Below are 19,334 nucleotides of genomic sequence, written 5' to 3' on the forward strand. Positions count from 1 at the left end.
AAATATTACTTTTTTTCTGTTTTTCAAATATCACAGGGAATATTACTGAAATGTCTTGATGTCCGCAGATGAGGAGCTGCTCCATGTGTCCGTATAAACAGTTCGTTCTCAGGGAACCAAAACACAAACGCTCTGATTTTGGCTGATTACACACTGAAGGAAACACGACGACTAGGCAACATTAGACTCACTTCACTTCTTTGAAGAGCAGCAGGAGGAAACATTCACACAGCAAACTGTTCACACTCCTCTCCTCTGTCACCGAGATGTCACTCTGCGGTATGTCTGAACTCTGCAGAGAGACGTTAAAGGGTTAAACTTTGCATTAAAGTGTTAAAACTGTGAGCTGGTTAATGATGTTTACAGAGGACTTATCGCTTGTTTCTGAAAATCAGAAAAAAAGGAGAGAAACAGAGGAAGTCCCCACAAAGACAGGAAGCTGAGACTCTGTGTGTGTGCGTGTGTCCGTGCGTGTGTCCATGCGTGCGTGCGTGCGTGTGTGTCAGCAGTCAAAGTTCAGCCCTCATAATTTCAAACATTCACTTTCTCACACACACACACACACACACACACCACCCAGCTGTCTTAATGTGTGTGTGTGTGTGTGTGTGTGTGTGTGTGTGTGTGTGTGTGTGTGTGTGCAGAGAGCGAGACAATCAAGGTGCCCCCGCACGCCCAACATCCTGAATCCATTTATGGTGTCTCTGTGTGTGTCTCTGTGTATGTGTGTGTGTGTGTGTGTGTGTGTGTGTGTGTGTGTGTGTGTGTCTCTGTGTATGTGTGTGTGTGTGTGTGTGTGTGTGTGTGTGTGTGTGTGTCTCTGTGTATGTGTGTGTGTGTATGTGTGTGTGTGTGTGTGTGTGGGCGGAGAGAGAGATGATTTCATTTCGGGGTGAGCGAGCTGCTGGAGAATGAGACTGAGCGAGGGGGCGGAGCTGAGCCCAGTGGAGCAGACGGAGGCTCAGCAGGCGGTCGGTCAGTCGGAGCTCAGCGGGAATCGAACCAGCGACCTGCTGAAAAACATTCAGCTCATCTTTGCTAAGGAGGAGGACGAGCTGCAGCTGGTGAGGGACAGAGACAGGTCGGACCGTCTTCTTCCTCTGTTCAGAAGGCAGAGTTCAGTTTGTGTGAATCTGGATCATGTTTCTTTACTGATGATGGTGATGTTTGATCAGGATCAGTTCTGACCAGGAACAGGTTGGATCAGGATCAGTTCTGACCAGGAACAGGTTGGATCAGAATCAGTTCTGAGCAGGATTATTTTGGATCAGGATCAGTTTGGATCAGGATCAGTTCGGCCGAGGATCAGTTTTGATCAGGATCAGTTCGGACCAGGATCAGTTTTGATCAGGATCAGTTCGGACCAGGATCAGTTTTGATCAGGATCAGTTCTGAAACATCATCGGTGAAAAGTGCTGAAAAAATGAAAAGCTGTTCTGCTGAACGACGGCTCAGAGTCTCATTAATATTCATCCTGATGCTTCTTTATTCACAGAAAGTTTGAATTTTCAAAACAACCAAAACTTTAAATAATCTACAGAAATATTCAAATACAAGTTCTTCACAGTTCAGCTCAGTTTGAAGTAAATTTACTTCAATCACTCAATTTTATTCCACATCAAACTTCAGTAGCCAAAACTCAGCAGCTCCGATTTTACATTTCATTTATTTCAACTTTCTCAGAGTCCACCTTTTGTCCTCGATGTCCTTAAAATCCACCCTTTGTTATTGGATGTCCTCAGAGTCCACCTTTTGTTATTGGACGTCCTCAGTATCCACCTTTTGTTATCGGATGTCTTCAGAGTCCACTTTTTGTCCTTGGACGTCCTCAGAGTGCACCTTTTGTTATTGTATGTCCTCAGAGTCCACTTTTTGTCTGTCCAGGATGTTAAATTGTGCGAGTGATGGTGTTATGCCATCAGGTCAGAGAGCTCAGCAGGTCTCACGACTGTCTGTCTGTCCTCACCTGTCTCATATGCTGTTGTTGTTGTCGTCCTCTCAGGTGTGTGTCTCTATGGCGACAGATGTGTGTGTGTTGCTGAGCGTGTGGGTCGGTGTGTGCTTGGCGTTCAACCTCGACACGTCGTTCCCAGTGCTGAAGACGGGCGGAGACGGAAGTCTGTTTGGATTGTCTGTGGCTCTGCACCAGGACCTGAAGACAGACACCTACCTGTGAGTACACACCTGTCTGTCTCCCTGTCTCTGTCTCCCTGTCTCTTTGTCTCTGTCTGTCTTCCTGTCTCTGTCCTCCTGTCTGTAAATAACACATTTTTAAACTCTGTTGATTCAGAGGAATTCTCTCCCTCCTCCAGTCGCTCGGTCAGCTGATCGGTCAGCTGATCGGTCAGCTGATCGGTCGATGGTCTTGAAGTGTTAATGATGGGGTTTGAAATCTCCTGGAAACATCAGCTGCAGGAGAAGGAGGCCTTGAAGAGGTTCCAGGGGCCATTGAGGAGGTTTGAGGTTTTCTTAAGGAGATTCGTGATGTACTCAAAGAGAGAGTTCCAGGAGTCCTTGAGTAACTCTTTGGAGTCCTTGTAGAGACTCCAAGAGGCACTCTGGAAATTGAATGGGACCTTGAGAAAGTGGTAGGTTCCAGTAATCCATGAAGAGGTTCCAGGGGTCCTTGGGGAGTTTGTTGGAAGTTCTGGAAGTTTCTATGGGGCCTTGAGGCAGATTCAAGAGTCATCAGGAGGTCCTTGACATTGATCTAAAAGTCATAATGGAAGCTGTATGGGGTCCTTGAGGATGATCCAGGATGTGATAAGAAAGATGAAGGGTCCTTTAAAACCTCAGAGGATGTTCAAGGGGTCCTTGAAGTTAAAGTCCAGAGTGATGAAGTCACTCAGAGGTCACCAGCTGTCCGTCTCTGGGGTCTCCATGACGACCATGTCTTTATGTCCTTTAATGTGATTGGCTGCTAATGGACCCAACACACACACACACACACACACACACACACTCAGTCCAGGGGTCAGGAGGTCAATGTGTCCCGCCCTTCAGAAGCCTCTCCCTCTGTGATTGGTTGATCTGAAACATCTGGAACTGATCAATAATGAACACCGCCCATTCTGCTCTCCTCCACCTCTGATTGGCCGAGCAGGGTTAGAGTGTCAGTGAGAGCCAATCAGATGCAGATTGGGGCGGGGCAGGCATTGAGGAGGTTCCAGGAGTCCTTGAGTGGTCCTTGAAGGCTCCCCTTCAGTGTGAAGGTGGTGCTGCCGTTAGGTCACATGATGTCATGTCTGAGAGGAAGTTACAGCTCCAACCTTATCGCCACGGCAACACCAGCTGAGATCAGATCTGAGGTCAGAGGCCACACCTGCCTGTGTGTGCGTGTGTGTGTGAGTGTGTGTGTGTGTGTGTGTGTGTGTGTGTGTGAGTGAAAGGAAATGAAACTTAGAGAGCACCTCACACACACACACGTCTTTTTTCGAGATCTTGACCAAGTGTTTATGGTTTCTGTGAAAAGCTCATACTTTCTGCAGCGTTCACACGCAGTCTGAGCTGAGAGCTGCAGGTCAGACAAGGAGGTCAAATAGAAACTGAGACAGACGCTGCAGTGATGCTGGAGGACACACATGTCAGGGTGCACATGCATGTTTCAGGTTTTTCTGTTCATGGTGACCTGGAGAGACGATTACGGATTTATCAGCAGAATCAGGCGTTCACACGACTTTATGAGAACAGAAACCATCTGCACTTTTCTGCCTCTGAACGCACTCTCTGGAGCTCCAGGTCGTGGTATCGCTCTCTGCACACAACAGAGCCTCACCTTTCTCACCTGCTTCTATCTAACCTGTCACACCTGTCTCCTCAGTCTTACCTGTCTCACCTGTCTTGTCCTGGCAGGCTATTGGTTGGAGCTCCCAGGGAGAAGGCGGAGCCTAATGTTCCAGCTAATCGAACAGGAGGGGTGTACAGCTGCCCGATCACTGCTGACCAATCAGATTGCAGCAGGATGAAGCTCATAGACCCAGGTGAGACTCACAGGAAGTCTGTCAGAGACAATCGTAATGTAACATCCTGACAGTCATAACTCAGGGCTGTGTCCTGTGATGTTATCTCTGTGGTGCATTATGGGTAGTCCCTTAGTGATAATGCTGTCTCCTGAGTGGGCTGTAAGCTGTGGTACCGGGACAACGGCCAATCAGATGAGCTCATTTTCACTCACACATATCCAGAGTGTGACTCGCCTGTTCTCTCCTGTTTCAGACCTGGACCTGTCTGAGGACCTAATTGAGGACATGTGGTTGGGCGTCTCAGTAGCCAGTCAGGGTCCACCGGGGGGGCGGGTCCTGGTGAGTCTCCTGTTTGAGTTTCTGAGATTTCATCGATCACACGCTGCAAATTTATCACCGAAAATAATCTTAATTTCTGATAATTAATGACTAATATAGGAGACAACAGGCCTACATTTTATTAATGACTCATGTAGGAGAAAACAGACGTCCTGTCCTCACTCTCACTGCTCTGTCCTGCTCTGTCCTTGCTGTCTCCGCTCTGTCCTCACTCTCACTGCTCTGTCCTGCTCTGTCCTCGTTGTCTCCGCTCTGTCCTCACTCTCACTGCTCTGTCCTGCTCTGTCCTCGTTGTCTCCGCTCTGTCCTCACTCTCACTGCTCTGTCCTCACTCTCACTGCTCTGTCCTGCTCTGTCCTCGCTGTCTCCGCTCTGTCCTCACTCTCACTGCTCTGTCCTGCTCTGTCCTCGCTGTCTCTGCTCTGTCCTGCTCTGTCCTCGCTGTCTCCGCTCTGTCCTCACTCTCACTGCTCTGTCCTCGCTGTCTCCGCTCTGTCCTGTTCTGTCCTCGCTGTCTCCGCTCTGTCCTCACTGTCTCCGCTCTGTCCTCACTCTCACTGCTCTGTCCTGCTCTGTCCTCGCTGTCTCCGCTCTGTCCTCACTGTCTCCGCTCTGTCCTCACTCTCACTGCTCTGTCCTGCTCTGTCCTCGCTGTCTCCGCTCTGTCCTCACTCTCACTGCTCTGTCCTCGCTGTCTCCGCTCTGTCCTGTTCTGTCCTCGCTGTCTCCACTCTGTCCTCACTGTCTCCGCTCTGTCCTCACTCTCACTGCTCTGTCCTGCTCTGTCCTCGCTGTCTCCGCTCTGTCCTCACTGTCTCCGCTCTGTCCTCACTCTCACTGCTCTGTCCTGCTCTGTCCTCGCTGTCTCCGCTCTGTCCTCACTGTCTCCGCTCTGTCCTCACTCTCACTGCTCTGTCCTGCTCTGTCCTCGCTGTCTCCGCTCTGTCCTTGCTCTCTCCAGGCGTGCGGTCATCGCTTTATTAAACTCTACGGGGCGTTCAAACTGAGACACATGATTGGCCGCTGTTATCTCCGTGGAAACGACCTGCAGTACGATGAGACGGACCTGCACTGGCAGAAAACCGACCAGCCCTGCAGGTAGGTCACATGACACACATGACGCAGAGGTCAGGTGAGGTGCGCTGAGAGTAAAGCTGTGTTTGTGTGTGTTCAGTCACCTGGGTGATGTCAGCAGGGAGGTCATGTGTAACATGGGAGTTTCTGCCGCCATCACGCAGACTGAGGTCATCGTCGGATCACCTGGAAGCTACGAGTGGCAAGGTGAGCGCCTCCTCTGTCCGTCTGACGTCTCTTCTGCTCCCGTATAAAGGTGTGTCTCCGGTGTGTATCCCGTGTGTGTCTCGTGTGTGTGTGTGTGTTGTAGGAAACGTCCACATCTCCTGGATGAATCCAGACGTGACCTTTGACACCCAGAGGAGCTCCTTCCCCAACCTGCAGCGCCGAAACATTTACATCGGTAACCGTCCCTTTAAAACTCCTCCTCTTCATCACTCAGTGAACACCTGATGACATCACTGTGAACACGTGATGACATCACTCAGTCAACACGTGATGACATCACTCAGTCAACACGTGATGACATCACTCAGTGTGATGATGTCTCATTGTCTCTTATGTCTCTGACTTTTTGTCTCTTTGTCTCTGACAACTCTTTGTCTCTAATGTCACATTGTCTCTTTGTCTTTTTGTCTCATTTTCTCTTATGTGTCTTTGTCTCTGATGTCTTTTTGTCCCTTTGTCTCTGACAACTCTGTCTCTAATGTCTCATTGTCTCTTTGTCTCATTGTCTCTTATGTTTCTTTGTTTCTGATGTCTCTTGTCTCTGACACCTCTTTGTCTCTAATGTCTCTTTGTGTCATTGTCTCTTTGTGTCTTTGTCTCTGATGTCTCTTGTCTCTGATGTCTCTTTGTCTCTGATGTCTCAGGGTATTCGGTGACTCAGGCTCGTCGTCTTCTCTCTCAGGACGATGAAACCATAGTAACAGGTGATGGACTTCTTTACTTTGATCCTCAGTGATCAACTGGACTGATCGATCGATTGATTGCTGTATTGGTGTATTGGTGTATTGATTGCTGTATTGGTGTATTGATTGCTGTATTGGTGTATTGATTGCTGTATTGATCTCCAGGAGCTCCTAAGGACAGTAAAGAGGACGCCCGCGGCTCGGTGCTGCTGGCGGTGAAACGCTCTGATAAACTGGTGACTCAGCAGACTCTGCGCGGCGAACAGATGGGTTCGTACTTCGGTAACGCCGTGGCAACCGCCGACCTCAACAATGACGGGTGAGCAAGGATTTACAGGTCACGTGACTTACACCGAGACTACTTCCTGTTTGTTTTCTGCTTTTTGTGTTGTGATGTTGTGAAATGAAACGCAGGAAACAGGAAGTCATCTCTGTCCTCGTATGGAAACGAAAATGTGATCATCCACGTGTGATTATGAACATGTGATTATCCACGTGTGATTATGAACATGTGATTTTTAGCGTGTGAAAATGAACATGTGAGTATGAACATGTGATTTTTAGCGTGTGCTTATGAACATGTGAGTATGAGCGTGTGCAGACTGGCTGTGTTTTGCTCTGCAGGTGGAGCGACCTGCTGGTCGGCGCTCCGTTTTACTTCCACCGCCAGCAGGAGGCGGGCGGTGCCGTGTATGTTTACATGAACGTAGGAGGCCGGTTTGACTCGGCGCCCAGCGTGGTGCTGAGAGGACCGGCTGGGTCGGCGTTTGGGATGGCCGTCACCGCCGCCGGAGACCTGAACCAAGATGGCTTCCAGGGTGAGACGCTGAGGATGAAGAGACGTCTCGGCACCAAAGAAGAAGAAGCTGACGGTTGTTTTTGTTTCAGACTTTGCAGTCGGAGCGCCGTTCCACGAAACAGGAAGTGTGATGATCTGGAGCGGCAGCAGCGAGGGGGTCTCCACAGAGCCCAGCCAGGTGAGACAGGAAACCAGCAGGTCAGTGTGAGCGTGCTCAGTAGGCAGGTCTCACCTGCGGCTCCTCCCCCTCCTCTCTGCAGGTGATCCACGGTGGCGCCATCTCTCGCGGGTTCAGGACCTTCGGCTACTCGCTGTCTGCAGGAATCGACGTGGACCGAAACAAATACCCGGACCTGCTGGTCGGCTCTCTGGACGACACCGTCGCTCTGCTCAGGTAACCACACACACCTGAGGTCACATGACACACACACACACACACCTGAGGTCACATGACACACACATACACACGCTCACACACACTCACACACACACACTCGCACCTGCTGTCACATGACATACACACACACCTGAGGTCACATGGCACACACACACACACACACCTGAGGTCACATGACACACACATGCACACACTCACACACACACACTCGCACCTGCTGTCACATGACATACACACACACCTGAGGTCACATGACACACACACACACGCTCACACACACTCACACACACACACTCGCACCTGCTGTCACATGACACACACACACACACACCTGAGGTCACATGACACACACACCTTGTTGATTGATTGACTGATTGATTGATTGATTGTCTCCTTAGAGCTCGTCCAGTGCTTCACCTCAATAAAACCATCAGAGTTTCTCCGGACGTCGTCGACCCAAAAAGCTGCGACTTCTGGTGAGACTCACACCTGCTAACATGCTAACAGCTAACATGCTAACATGCTGACTCACTCTGTGTGTGTGTGTGTGTGTGTGTGTGTGTGTGTGTGTGTGTGTGTGTGTGTGTGTGTGTGTGTGTGTCAGTGTGCAGGTGGAGGTGTGTTTCTCGTACCTGTTGAGCAGCGGTGAGCGGAGCGACAGAGACATCATCAGTGAGTTTGTTGTTTTTTCTAAAATTCAGTTTGAAACGCGATGAACGTCAGACTTCTGTCGTCATGACGATGATATAAAACGACGAGATCACATAAACGAGCCTCGTGAGTTTACATCACAACCTGAGGAGTGTTTTTAGACATTTTCGGGTCGTTTTTGCTCCACACAGAGAGACAGAGAGACAGCTTTCTGTCTGAGCTCATTTCAGACAAATTGAGCACGTTTCCTGTCACACACACACACACACACACACACACACACACACACACACACACACAACCACAAACACACACACACTCACACACACACACACACACTGCTGATTAGCTTCTGTGGCTAACATGACAGATGGAGTTTTATAAGGACATGATGCTAATGAGCCTGATCAATCACCATTAACCAGCTTCCTGTGTGTGTGTGTGTGTGTGTGTGTGTGTGTGTGCGTGTGCGTGCACGCGCGCGCATGTGCACTCTCAGCTAATTGACCTGATTGATTGACAGGACAGAGCTGTCAATTAACACCAGCTGTTAATCAACACACACACACACACACACACACACACACACACACACACACAGACACACACAAACACGTCGGCTGACATCATGCTGTGTCCTTGTGTGTCCTCATGTCCTTGTGTCCTTGTCTTCTGTGTGTTTCTGTGAATGATAAATCACATTACAGAAACTGATATTATTACATCTGAGACACACACACACACACTCACACACTCTGTATTCCTCAGGGAGCTCTGTGTGTGTGCGTGTGTGTGTGTGTGTGTGTGTGTGTGTGTGTGTGTGTGTGTGTGCATGCATGTGTGTATATGTCCTGCTTCTGTCTCGTTAATGTGGCCAATCAGAGAGGAGGTCACACTGTTGCTATGACACCACACCTCCACACACACACACAGACAGACACACACAGACACACACACACACACACACACACACACACACACACACACACACACACACACACAGACCTGTTGTGTCGTCAGTAAATATTATAAATGTGAATTATTGTTTATGTTCAGTTTAAGTTGATTTTTTCTGCAAACAGAGACGCGATGATAACGTGAGTTTCGTGTTTTAGTGACGGAGCGGCTCGTCAGCGCCCCAAAAAATTAATAAGAATAAAATCAAAACTCCAAAACACAGAAAGAATCAACTAACGTGTCGTTTATCACGTCAAAATACGGGAAAACTGTCAGTGATGCGTTCTGAAGCCTCGGACAGAAACACTTTTTGTCACATCCTGCTGTTTCTCTCAGACACTAACAAAAAAAAAGCCGATGTTTTATCACGAGACCTCCGAGTCGATGAAGTTCACCAAACAGGTCATCGGTGTCGTGTCACCACGTGTCCGTCAGCTCTGCTCTGACCTGAGGGTTTCATCTCTTTGTGTCGTTTTGCACTCAATGTGATTTGAAGCTGCTGCATCTCCATAAACCAAACTTTAAACCTGAGGTTTAAAGTTTAAATTCTGATGTTATTATTTTGTACCTAATTTATTTATTGTGTCTTACAATCAGAGAGCCACGTCTGTCTTTCACTGTCTCTTTGTCTGTCCTTCAGCCGTCCACTTCACCGTCACCGCCGACGTCACCAGCCTCAAGCCCCGCCTTCGTTTCCGTGACAACGGGCAGAGCGTGTACTCTGGTTACCTGTCGATGCCGAAGAAACGCTGTGAAAGCCTGAGAGTCGGACTGCTGGTGAGAACAGAACACAGCACAGTCAGCGCAACAAACTTTTAAAAAAACATGTTTTCTTTTATAAACTTTGGGTTTTTTTTTTTAACTTTTTGAGACTTTTTGAAAAATATTATAGATTTTTTATTATAGATTTTAAGTTCTTCAAAACTTTTTGGTGAATTTTTTGTGTTAAAAAAATGGCACAAAAAATCGTTTTCTTGAATTTTTGCAATGATTTTTAAACAATTTTGGTGATTTTTAAAAAAATTTAATTTAATTTTTTTTTTACACTTTAGGGGAATTTTTAAAAGAAAACATGCCTTACAAACCCATGGGCCCGCCAAAATAAAACCCATGGCCCCACCAGATGACATTATTTTCACATTATTTCCAAAGGTCCTTGAACACATCATGAGGGACAAACACTAAGGTCACAAAAAAAAATCCACGCCATGCTCTAATATATATATATATATATATATATATATATATATATATATATATATATATATTATATATATATATATATATATATATAAGTAAATATAATGTTTGAACTGCACTGAGATATCTTTGAGGGTCAGTCTGAGAAAGTCTGTAATAAAACGTGAGAATAGATGCTGCCGTTAGCTCGGCGGTTCCTGCCAATAATAATCAGAATTAGGAACAGACTGACGTTGGATTTCTGGGTGGAACAACAACAACAACATGCGAGCGGAGCCGCAGAGTTTGATCAGAGTCTGAGACGTTCTGAGAGGAAGTCGTGCAGTTTGAGATAAGAAGCTTTAATCAGTCGGCTGCTGACAGACGTCACGTCCGGATCTCCAACGCTCAAGAAATGGTTCAACTGAAAACTTCAGCAGTCCTCAGACTGGGTCCTCAGGCTAATTCTTTAAACTCGTTCCTCAAACTGGTTCCTCAGACTGGTTCTTCAGACTGGTTCCTCAGACTGGGTCCTCAGGCTAATTCTTTAAACTCGTTCCTCAAACTGGTTCCTCAGACTGGTTCTTCAGACTGGTTCCTCAGACTGGTTCTTCAGACTGGTTCCTCAGACTGGTTCTTCAGACTGGTTCTTCAGACTGGTTCCTCAGACTGGTTCTTCAGACTGGTTCTTCAGACTAGTTCTTCAGACTGGTTCCTCAGACTGGTTCCTCAGACTGGTTCTTCAGACTAGTTCTTCAGACTGGTTCCTCAGTCTGGTTCTTCAGACTGGTTCTTCTGACTGGTTTTTTGGTGGATGTTGCGTTTTCAGTGTAATGATGTGAAGTTCTCTGTGTTCAGGCTTGTTCTGTTTGCAGCAGGTTCTGTTTGTGGTTCTGTGTGATGACATCAGGCCTCTGATGACCGGAAACTGTAAATCCTTACTTTAGGTTCGTGCTGGATGTTCTCCAGATCAGCACTCTGCTGTCAGAACCGTTCCTCAGGAGAACACTCAGGGTTTAGTCTCGTTCCTGTTCTGCTGAAGTGAAGTCATCGTCATTGTCACTCTGTCTGCGGTTCTCTGACCCCGATGAGCCGTCCTCAGAGGACCAGATCGGGTCCTTGAATGAAATCTGTCTTTTAGGTTCTGTTCTGTGTTTTGTTCTGCAGAGTTCGATCAGAGACAAAGTGGAACCTCTGGTGTTCTCCCTGAATGTCTCGCTGTATGAGAAGCTCCCCAAGAAGAGAAACGCAGTGCAGGACCTGAGACGCCTCCCCATACTGAGCCAGACACCCCGACCCGTCAGAACCCAGGTCAGAACCACACAGAACCAAGGTCAGGTCAGAACCCTTTAGAACCCAGGTCAGAACCTATCTGGTGAGAACCCAAGAGAAGTGGGACTTGACTGTGTGAATGTTGACTCTGTTGTTCCGTCAGATCCACATCCAGAAGGCCTGCGGTTCTGATAACCGATGCCACAGTAACCTGCAGATGACGGCCCAGTTCACAGATGAGAACCAGAACCCGTTCACCAGGTTAGAGAACGTCTCCCTGTTCTAAACTCATCATCCACTGATTGTTCATGTCGATCAGACTCGTTTGATTACTGAAGCTGCTGCTGCTTGGACTCTCCCTCAATGACTTGATGACTTGACTTAAATCTTCCCCTAAAGGACCTGGGACTTGACTTGAGACCAGACCTAATGGACTTGACTTCTTGACTTGACATGCTCTAGCTCTGACAGAACTTGACTGTTTAACCTTGGAACTGAGGACAGGGACTTGACTTGACACCTGACTTATGATTAACTTGGACTTAGTTAAGGGACTTGACCTATATTTGCCCTTTAAGACCTGAGAGTTGTCTTGGCCTCGACCTGAAGGACTTGAACTCTGGACTTGACATGCTCTAACTCTGAAGGACCTGACTGTTTGACTTAAGTCTTGGACCTGGTAACATGGGACTGGGACTTTACTTTGGATTTGACCCACCTTAAGGAATCTGAGGTTGAGACTGGAATCTGCCTCGTCCTCGAGTCTGGACCGGAGACTTGGACCAGAGACCATGACAGGTGGCTGCTGTTGTGATCAGGTGGGCGGGTGGAGTTTGTCCTCTGCAGGCCGCCGTAGCTCTGGACTAACATGACGTCAGTCTGATGCCGTCGTGTGTTTGTTGTGGGTTTTTTTTGGTTTTTTTTGTGCTTATTGTGTGTGTTGTTGTTTGTTGTGTTTGTGTCTCCAGGCGGGGGGGCAGTCAGCTGTTGCACTACAACAGCAGCATCACCCGGCTGTTTCTGGAGGTCAATGTCAGCAACACGCCGTCTCTGGGGCGACCAGCAGAGGACGCTCACAACGCCATTCTGAATATCAGCATCCCGCCGCCACTCGTTTACTCTGCAGTCCGGACCAAGGTTAGTGAGGCTGAAGGTCTTTGTCATCCCGCCATCGGCGAGACCTGATGGGGTTCACCCTGAAGTACTTAGGACTCGAGACTTTATTTAGCCTTTTTCTAAACCACTTGGGGCTGAACTCTGTACTCAAATCAAACTTGGGATTTTGATGTCTTATGCTCTGTGACACCTGATGAATACTAACAGGACAAAAATAATTCACACTGTCAATCCCTTTATTTTTATTGTCAAGGAGAAAATGGTAGGGGGGCCACCAGGGGCCCTATCAGGGGCCAGATTTGGGCCACGCGCCGTAGGTTGAGTGTCACTGTCTGAAAGGATCTGGGACTTGACTCTGTACTTGACATAATACTTGACTCAGACGTACCCAAAAAGGACTTTACTGATTTACGCAGTGCTTCTCAAAGTCAAGGATGCCTCCTTGGTGGATCGGGTCCTTCCAGGTCGGTCCTCCAGAGACCAGGAGAGACTCGTCCTTCACACTCTGTGTGCCCCAAACGCTGTATTCAGACTTTCTCAATACATCTAATGCCCGCCGTCAATTTCAGTAAATTGTGCACAAAGAATTCTGGGTCGTCATGGCTGCTGAGGACACTTGAAATTCTTTGGGCGAAGGACTCGGTCCGCGGCAGCACTGGAAGAATCCTTGAAATCAAGTCAGTCCTCTGGTGGGATTCAGCGGTGCAGCCTCCTTGAAATTCAGCCATTCAAGGATTCGTTCTTTTCACTCTGAGAAGCAGCACGTGTCCGGGGCTCAGGAGGCGGAGCCAGTCCTCCACCAATCACAGGATCGCTGCTCCAGTCCTGACCTTCCACCCCTGTATGAGTGTCCGTGTGAACGCCGCAATACAAGTTCATCAACCGTTAACTGACTGACTGGAGGGTCTGGGACTGACTCAGACCTTAGACTGACCCGGACCTTAGACTGACCCGGACCTTAGACTGACCCAGACCTGGGACTGACCCAGACCTGGGACTGACTGGGACCTGGGACTGACTGGGACCTGTTCCTCCTTCAGTGGCTCCTGTGTTTGTGTTTCAGGGGCACTCGCAGGCGGCGGTGAAGTGTTCTGTTGAGGATGCCGTTCTCCTATGTGAGCTGGGGAACCCGTTCAGAAGCAGCCAGCAGGTAAGGAACCTTCTCACGGTAGAACAGTGCCGGTTCTCCGGTTCTCCGGCACTGTTCCTCCGCTCTGCTGTAAAAAGTGATGCAGCGTATCACACGTATGTTTCGTGACCACGAGCTGGTGAAGGTTGCGATCTGACCGTTGTGAGGCGGTCTCAGAGGCCGGTCGGTGAGGTGGATCTTCACTAAATGCACGACTTTCTTTTAGAGAACGATGTTCTCAACAAGGTTCCTACACCTTTTTACCAACGCATTTCTAGAACAAACATCCTCTGAAAAGACTATCGAGACTCCTCACTTCTTCTTTTTCATGGCCGATTTTTTATGATATTTTTGATGATTTGGCAATTTTATTTGTTTAAAGATGTTTTTTTTCCAAAAAAAAAAAAATTTAATTGTTTTTCTCTTCGATCATTTTTCTCTTTAAAAAAATTGCAATATTTTTTCTTTTTATTGTAACTTATTTTTCTTAAGAATTTGGGAATTAAAAAAAAAAAATTTGGCTATTATTTTTTATCATTTACAAAATCCTGAAAATGTTGGCAATCATTTTTCTTTCAATTTTTAAGAGGAAATGCTGCAGTAAAAAATGAGCCTGTTTATCAGCCAGAAACTGTAAAGACAGAAATGATAATTGGAGTTTTCCAACGGTCCTTAAATAACAAACTCATGAGTTTATACAGGTTTCTGTAAAAAAAGAATCAGGATTTTTTAAAAAACTTTCCGGGTAGTTTTAGTTTTCCAACACTTTTCCAGGCCTGGAAATTGTTATATGCAAATTCCATGACTTTTCCAGGTTTTTCAGGACTGTATGAATGCTGCCTTAAGTTTGAGTCATTTTAAGGTTCATCGTCATGTCTCTTTTTCTCAAGATAACGCAGAAACTCCAGGATAAGGACGTGACGTCATTCACTGGGTGCTGACTCTCGAGTCATACGAGTCATTGTGTGAGGACTCGTTGACTCGTACAGTATGTCCTCCTGCTGACCCTCCGTCTCTGTCTGTCCCTCAGGTTCAGGTGTTGATCATCTTTCAGCCATCTGAGGTCAGTTTGGACACCAGAGAGATTCAGAGTCTGCTGCAGCTGTCCACGTAGGACACACACACACACACACACACACACACACACACACACACACACACACACACACACACACACACACAGAGCTGTGTACAGGTGTGCTGTTAGACAGGTGTTGGACAGGTTGAGCTGTGAGTCTCTGTGTCCTCAGGCTAAGCGAGCAGACGGATCTGTCCCCTGTCTCTGTGTCCATGTTGGTGGAGTATTTTCTGCAGACGTCTCTGACTCTGTAAGTAACAACCACACACACACACACACACACACACACACACACACACACACACACACACACGCACGCATATACACACATATACTCATGTTGACCTCTGACCCCTGATCTGATGACCTCACCTGTGTCCCCACAGAATTGAGCGTCCAGGCCCCACCACCTTCAGTGGTCATGTGACGGGCGAGTCGGCGATGAGGCGGACTGAGGACGTCGGTAGTCCGCTGCTCTTCACCCTGCAGGTTCGTCTGAGCTCCGTCTGCCTGACAGGAAGTTGGCCGTCCAGGTGTTCACTCACTTCCTGCTCCCACAGGTGCACGTCAACGGGAAGCCCCTGGGTCGCCTCGGCAACCTGCAGGTGGAGTTTGATTGGCCGAGGGAGGCGGCCAATGGGAAGTGGCTGCTGTACCTCACAGACATCCGAGTAAACGGCACGTCAGAGGCTCGCTGCGCTCCGCCCGGAAACATCCTCAACCCCCTCAACCTCACGGTAACTATGGCAATACCCCCTCACTACCTCACAGTAACTATGGCAACGTCAGCCTCATGACCTCAAGGTAACTATGGTAACGTTGTTGTTTCTTCTGAAATGTTTTCAAAGTGCTGTGACGTTAAATATTCCTGGAAATCAGATCAGTTCTGATAATTTGACGCACACATTAATACGTGTCAATGATGACAGCATCCTTACCGTCACCTCCTGTTTCCTCAGCTGTCAGAGGAGGAGAAGAGGAGGAGGAGGAGTCTGGAGGAGGAAGAGCAGAGAGAAAGGACACCTGTCCTCCACCTGCAGGGACAGAAGAAGATGTCCTACACTCTGGTACAAACGCTTTTAAGGACATTTGACAATTCAAACGTGCCCAGAGTGGTTATATTGCAGCGTGTTTGGGTGATTTTCTCTCATTACTGGACCAGTTTAAAAAAGTGTTTCCATCAGTCACGTAGACACAAAAACGTGAGAAAAAAGCATTGAGGTTGTTTTCATGAGACAGATTTTCTATTCACAGTTTGGATTTGTGTGATTTGAGGGTTAATAAAAACCCGCCTGCTAACTCTCTGTCCATCTGTAAAAACGAGTCCAGCCCCGAAAAAAAGCAGCTTGATTCAGACGGCCGAGATTCAGTCTGAGACCAGAGGACACAGACGCTCAGAGGAAAGAGTCTCCACCGGACATTAGCTGACGTGTTGTCTGGTTTTGTGTCTGTCTCTGTGGGGACACTGAGACGGAGGACCTTGTTGAAAGTCAGGGCATGTTTTCAGAGAGATAGCAGTGTTAGAAAATAAGGACATTTAAAATGTGAGGACATTTAGCTGCTGTTTGAGACCAGATCCAGTGAGACTGCTGCTCCTCACGTGTGTGTGTGTGTGTGTGTGTGTGTGTGTGTGTGTGTGTGTGTGTGTGTGTGTGTGTGCAGGACTGTGTGCGCGGGGCTCGCTGTGTGACCTTTGTGTGTCCACTGATGGACATAACGAACTGGGCGACGGTGACAGTGGCAGCCAGACTCTGGAGCTCCACCCTGCTGGAGGTATGAACACCATCGACGTCTGATTTCCATTCTCATTTTTTAGCTGTGCAGCCGCTCTGCTGTCTGTCTCTCTGCCATCTTTCTCTCTGCCGTCTGTCTCTCTGCCGTCTGTCCCTCTGCCGTCTGTCCCTCTGCCGTCTGTCTCTCAGCTGTTTCCTGATAAACACTTCCTGGAGGCAGTAAGCTGTGATCAGCCGCCTGATCAGCTGCGTGATCAGTTGTGTTCCTGTCTCTGCTGCCCTCTGTAGGCCTAAAATGAACCGCCTGCTTCTTGAAGCTGCAGTGCTGTGGTGCTGTGGTGCTGTGGTGCTGCGGTGCTATGGCGCTGCGGTGCTGCGGTGCTGTGGTGCTGCGGTGCTGTGGTGCTGCGGTGCTATGGCGCTGCAGTGCTGCGGTGCTGTGGTGCTGAGGTGCTGCGGTGCTGTGGTGCTGCGGTGCTGCGGTGCTATGGCGCTGCAGTGCTGCGGTGCTATGGTGCTGCGGCGCTGTGGTGCTGCAGCTGTAGTGTTCAGTCAGAACCAGGCAGTTATTTATATTCAGCTTTATTTGTAGTAATAAACATTTATACTTCATGTTATGGCAGTATGACTCTGTTCTCGGGGTCTTAAAATGGCAGGAATTTAAAACTTTTTTTTTTTTATCATCTTGCTTTAAGATAACGTATACATAAGTGTAAAAAAAAAACTTAAACTTTTATTTACACGGATTCACTGTTATCTTCTCTCCTGTGTCAGGACTACAGCGATGCCAGGAGCGTGGTGGTTCGAGGCCGGGCGACTCTGAAGCTGCAGACTGACAAACCAACCATCAGCATGGAGCCTCACAGCGCAGAGGTACTGAGCAGCCTGCAGCGCCCCCCGCAGGCAGCAGCGCTCCTCACAGCCGCAGTCTGAACACACAGCATCGTGACAGATCTGTGCTTCATCCTCAGCAGGAGGAAGTCCCCATCAGGGTGTTTGTGGACTCCTGTGATGCCTCCTGATTCACTGTGCTCTCCCTCTGCAGATGGAGGTCCACATCTATCCGGATCGGGGGCAGCGGGTGGACTCCGGCGCCCCCCTGTGGATCATGGTGGTGTCTGTCCTGGCTGGAGTCCTCCTGCTGGCTGTGATCTGCCTGCTGCTCTGGAAGGTAAACTGTCCGAGGCGGTCCGCCAGATCGCTGCAGAAACCTGTGAACTTACCTTAGGTCAAAGTTTTAGGATCCGCTCTGAAGCAGTTTGTTATGTCTTCGTCACCTCCTGCTTGGTAAAGTGACGTTGTGTCGCCCCCCTACTGTTCAGTGCGGTTTCTTCAGGAGAGCTGCCACCAGAGAGATGTACCAGGCCAAGACCCAGAGAGCCCACATGAAGAGCCAGCCGTCCCAGAACCAGAGGCCGGACCAGGAGCTCTAAAGGCCGGGCAGACTGCTGCCCGAGAGCCCTGCTGTAAGGACTGGCTGCTGCCGGACTGCTGCTCAGCACGCTCCGACTGTCACTGTCTGACTGTCACCGTCTCTGACTGTATCTGTCCCCCACTGTCACTGTTACTGTCTGACTGTAACTGTCCCCCACTGTCACTGTTACTGTCTGACTGTAACTGTCCCCCACTGTCACTGTTACTGTCTGACTGTCACCGTCTCTGACTGTATCTGTCCCCCACTGTCACTGTTACTGTCTGACTGTAACTGTCCCCCACTGTCACTGTTACTGTCTGACTGTCACCGTCTCTGACTGTATCTGTCCCCCACTGTCACTGTTACTGTCTGACTGTAACTGTCCCCCACTGTCACTGTAACTGTCTCCGTCTGTCACCGTCTCAGACTGTAACTGTAACTGACTGTTTACTTACTGTTTGCTGACTGTTTGCTGACTATTCTCCGACTGCTGCTGATTATTTGCGTTGTGTTTCCTCCGCTCTCAGACAGAGGGGGCGGGGCTTTCTTCCTTCCAGCTGTAGCTCCTGTGAATCTGATCGATCAGCTCGTCAATAACTCTTTCGATCTTCATGGATCGCTGTTTCTCTGCTAATGTCCATCTTTGTCTCAGTCTTCATATTAATTGTCGATTCTTCATTTTGGGTAACGAGCTTTCTGTCTTTTGTCTGCAGTGTGGTTTCTTTGTGCGTCGGAGGGCGTGGCGGGCCACGGCGCTCCACCAGGGGAGGATTGTGGGTAAAGACAAACAGCAGCAGCAAATGGACGCAGACGGTTTCCTGATCCGGGACGACGTCTGCTCGTCCAGAAACAGGAAGTCACCCAAACACTGGGTCACCTCCTGGACTGAGACGCCCTAAGAGAAATTAACAGTATCCATGGAAACACATCCTTAACTGGAACAACCCGGACCAAACTGGACCGTCACACCCTGAACCAGACCAAACCAGACCGGCACGTCCTGAACTGGACCAAACAGAACTGGCCCACGCTCTACAGGACCAAACCAGACCGTCACACCCTGAACTGGACCAAACCGGGCTGTCACTTCCTGAACTAGACCAAACTGGACTGTCACACCCTGATGTGGGCCAAACCAGACCGCCACACCCTGAACTGGACCAAACCGGACCGTCACGTCCTGAACTGGACCAAACAGAACTGGCCCGCGATGCACTGGACCAAACCAGACCATCACACCCTGAACTGGACCAACCTGGACTGTCACGCCTTGAACCAGACCAAACCAGACTGTCACACCCTGAACCGGACCAAACTAGACTG

At 48.7% G+C, this 19,334-nt stretch overlaps 1 protein-coding gene across 2 annotated transcripts; it reads left to right on the plus strand.

The window, feature by feature from the left end:
• Positions 1-878: 878 nt before the first annotated feature.
• LOC121956879 (integrin alpha-3-like) lies at positions 879-18,865 on the plus strand. Of its 2 annotated transcripts, none has more exons than XM_042505307.2 (29): positions 879-1,064; positions 2,003-2,172; positions 3,853-3,980; positions 4,216-4,301; positions 5,263-5,399; positions 5,476-5,582; positions 5,686-5,778; positions 6,248-6,307; positions 6,452-6,605; positions 6,911-7,104; positions 7,175-7,263; positions 7,346-7,479; positions 7,881-7,958; positions 8,087-8,154; positions 9,731-9,867; positions 11,437-11,580; positions 11,705-11,802; positions 12,510-12,678; positions 13,721-13,807; positions 14,817-14,896; positions 15,037-15,114; positions 15,251-15,353; positions 15,425-15,601; positions 15,824-15,931; positions 16,527-16,637; positions 17,372-17,470; positions 17,643-17,768; positions 17,920-18,063; positions 18,725-18,865. In XM_042505307.2, exons 1-28 carry the CDS (start codon positions 912-914, stop codon positions 18,028-18,030), a joined length of 3,279 nt encoding a protein of 1,092 aa, XP_042361241.2. In that variant the 5' UTR covers positions 879-911; the 3' UTR covers positions 18,031-18,063; positions 18,725-18,865. The 2 variants fall into 2 exon arrangements, with proteins under 2 accessions (XP_042361241.2, XP_042361242.2); XM_042505308.2 differs by having other exon boundaries at positions 949-1,081.
• The last annotated feature ends 469 nt before the right edge of the window (positions 18,866-19,334 follow it).

Source organism: Plectropomus leopardus, chromosome 18 (genome assembly GCF_026936395.1).
Source record: "Plectropomus leopardus strain MGB_pleo_1.0 chromosome 18, ASM2693639v1, whole genome shotgun sequence".
In the NCBI taxonomy this organism is placed as follows: domain Eukaryota; kingdom Metazoa; phylum Chordata; class Actinopteri; order Perciformes; family Serranidae; genus Plectropomus; species Plectropomus leopardus.

Excerpts from the sequence above, each read along its gene's own strand:
- LOC121956879 (XM_042505307.2), top strand. The coding sequence starts at position 912 with ATGAGACTGAGCGAGGGGGCGGAGCTGAGCCCAGTGGAGCAGACGGAG. Across the intron at positions 8,155-9,730 it reads GAGCGACAGAGACATCATCA|CCGTCCACTTCACCGTCACC; the intron begins GTGAGTTTGTTG and ends TCTGTCCTTCAG. Across the intron at positions 15,932-16,526 it reads AGAAGATGTCCTACACTCTG|GACTGTGTGCGCGGGGCTCG; the intron begins GTACAAACGCTT and ends GTGTGTGTGCAG.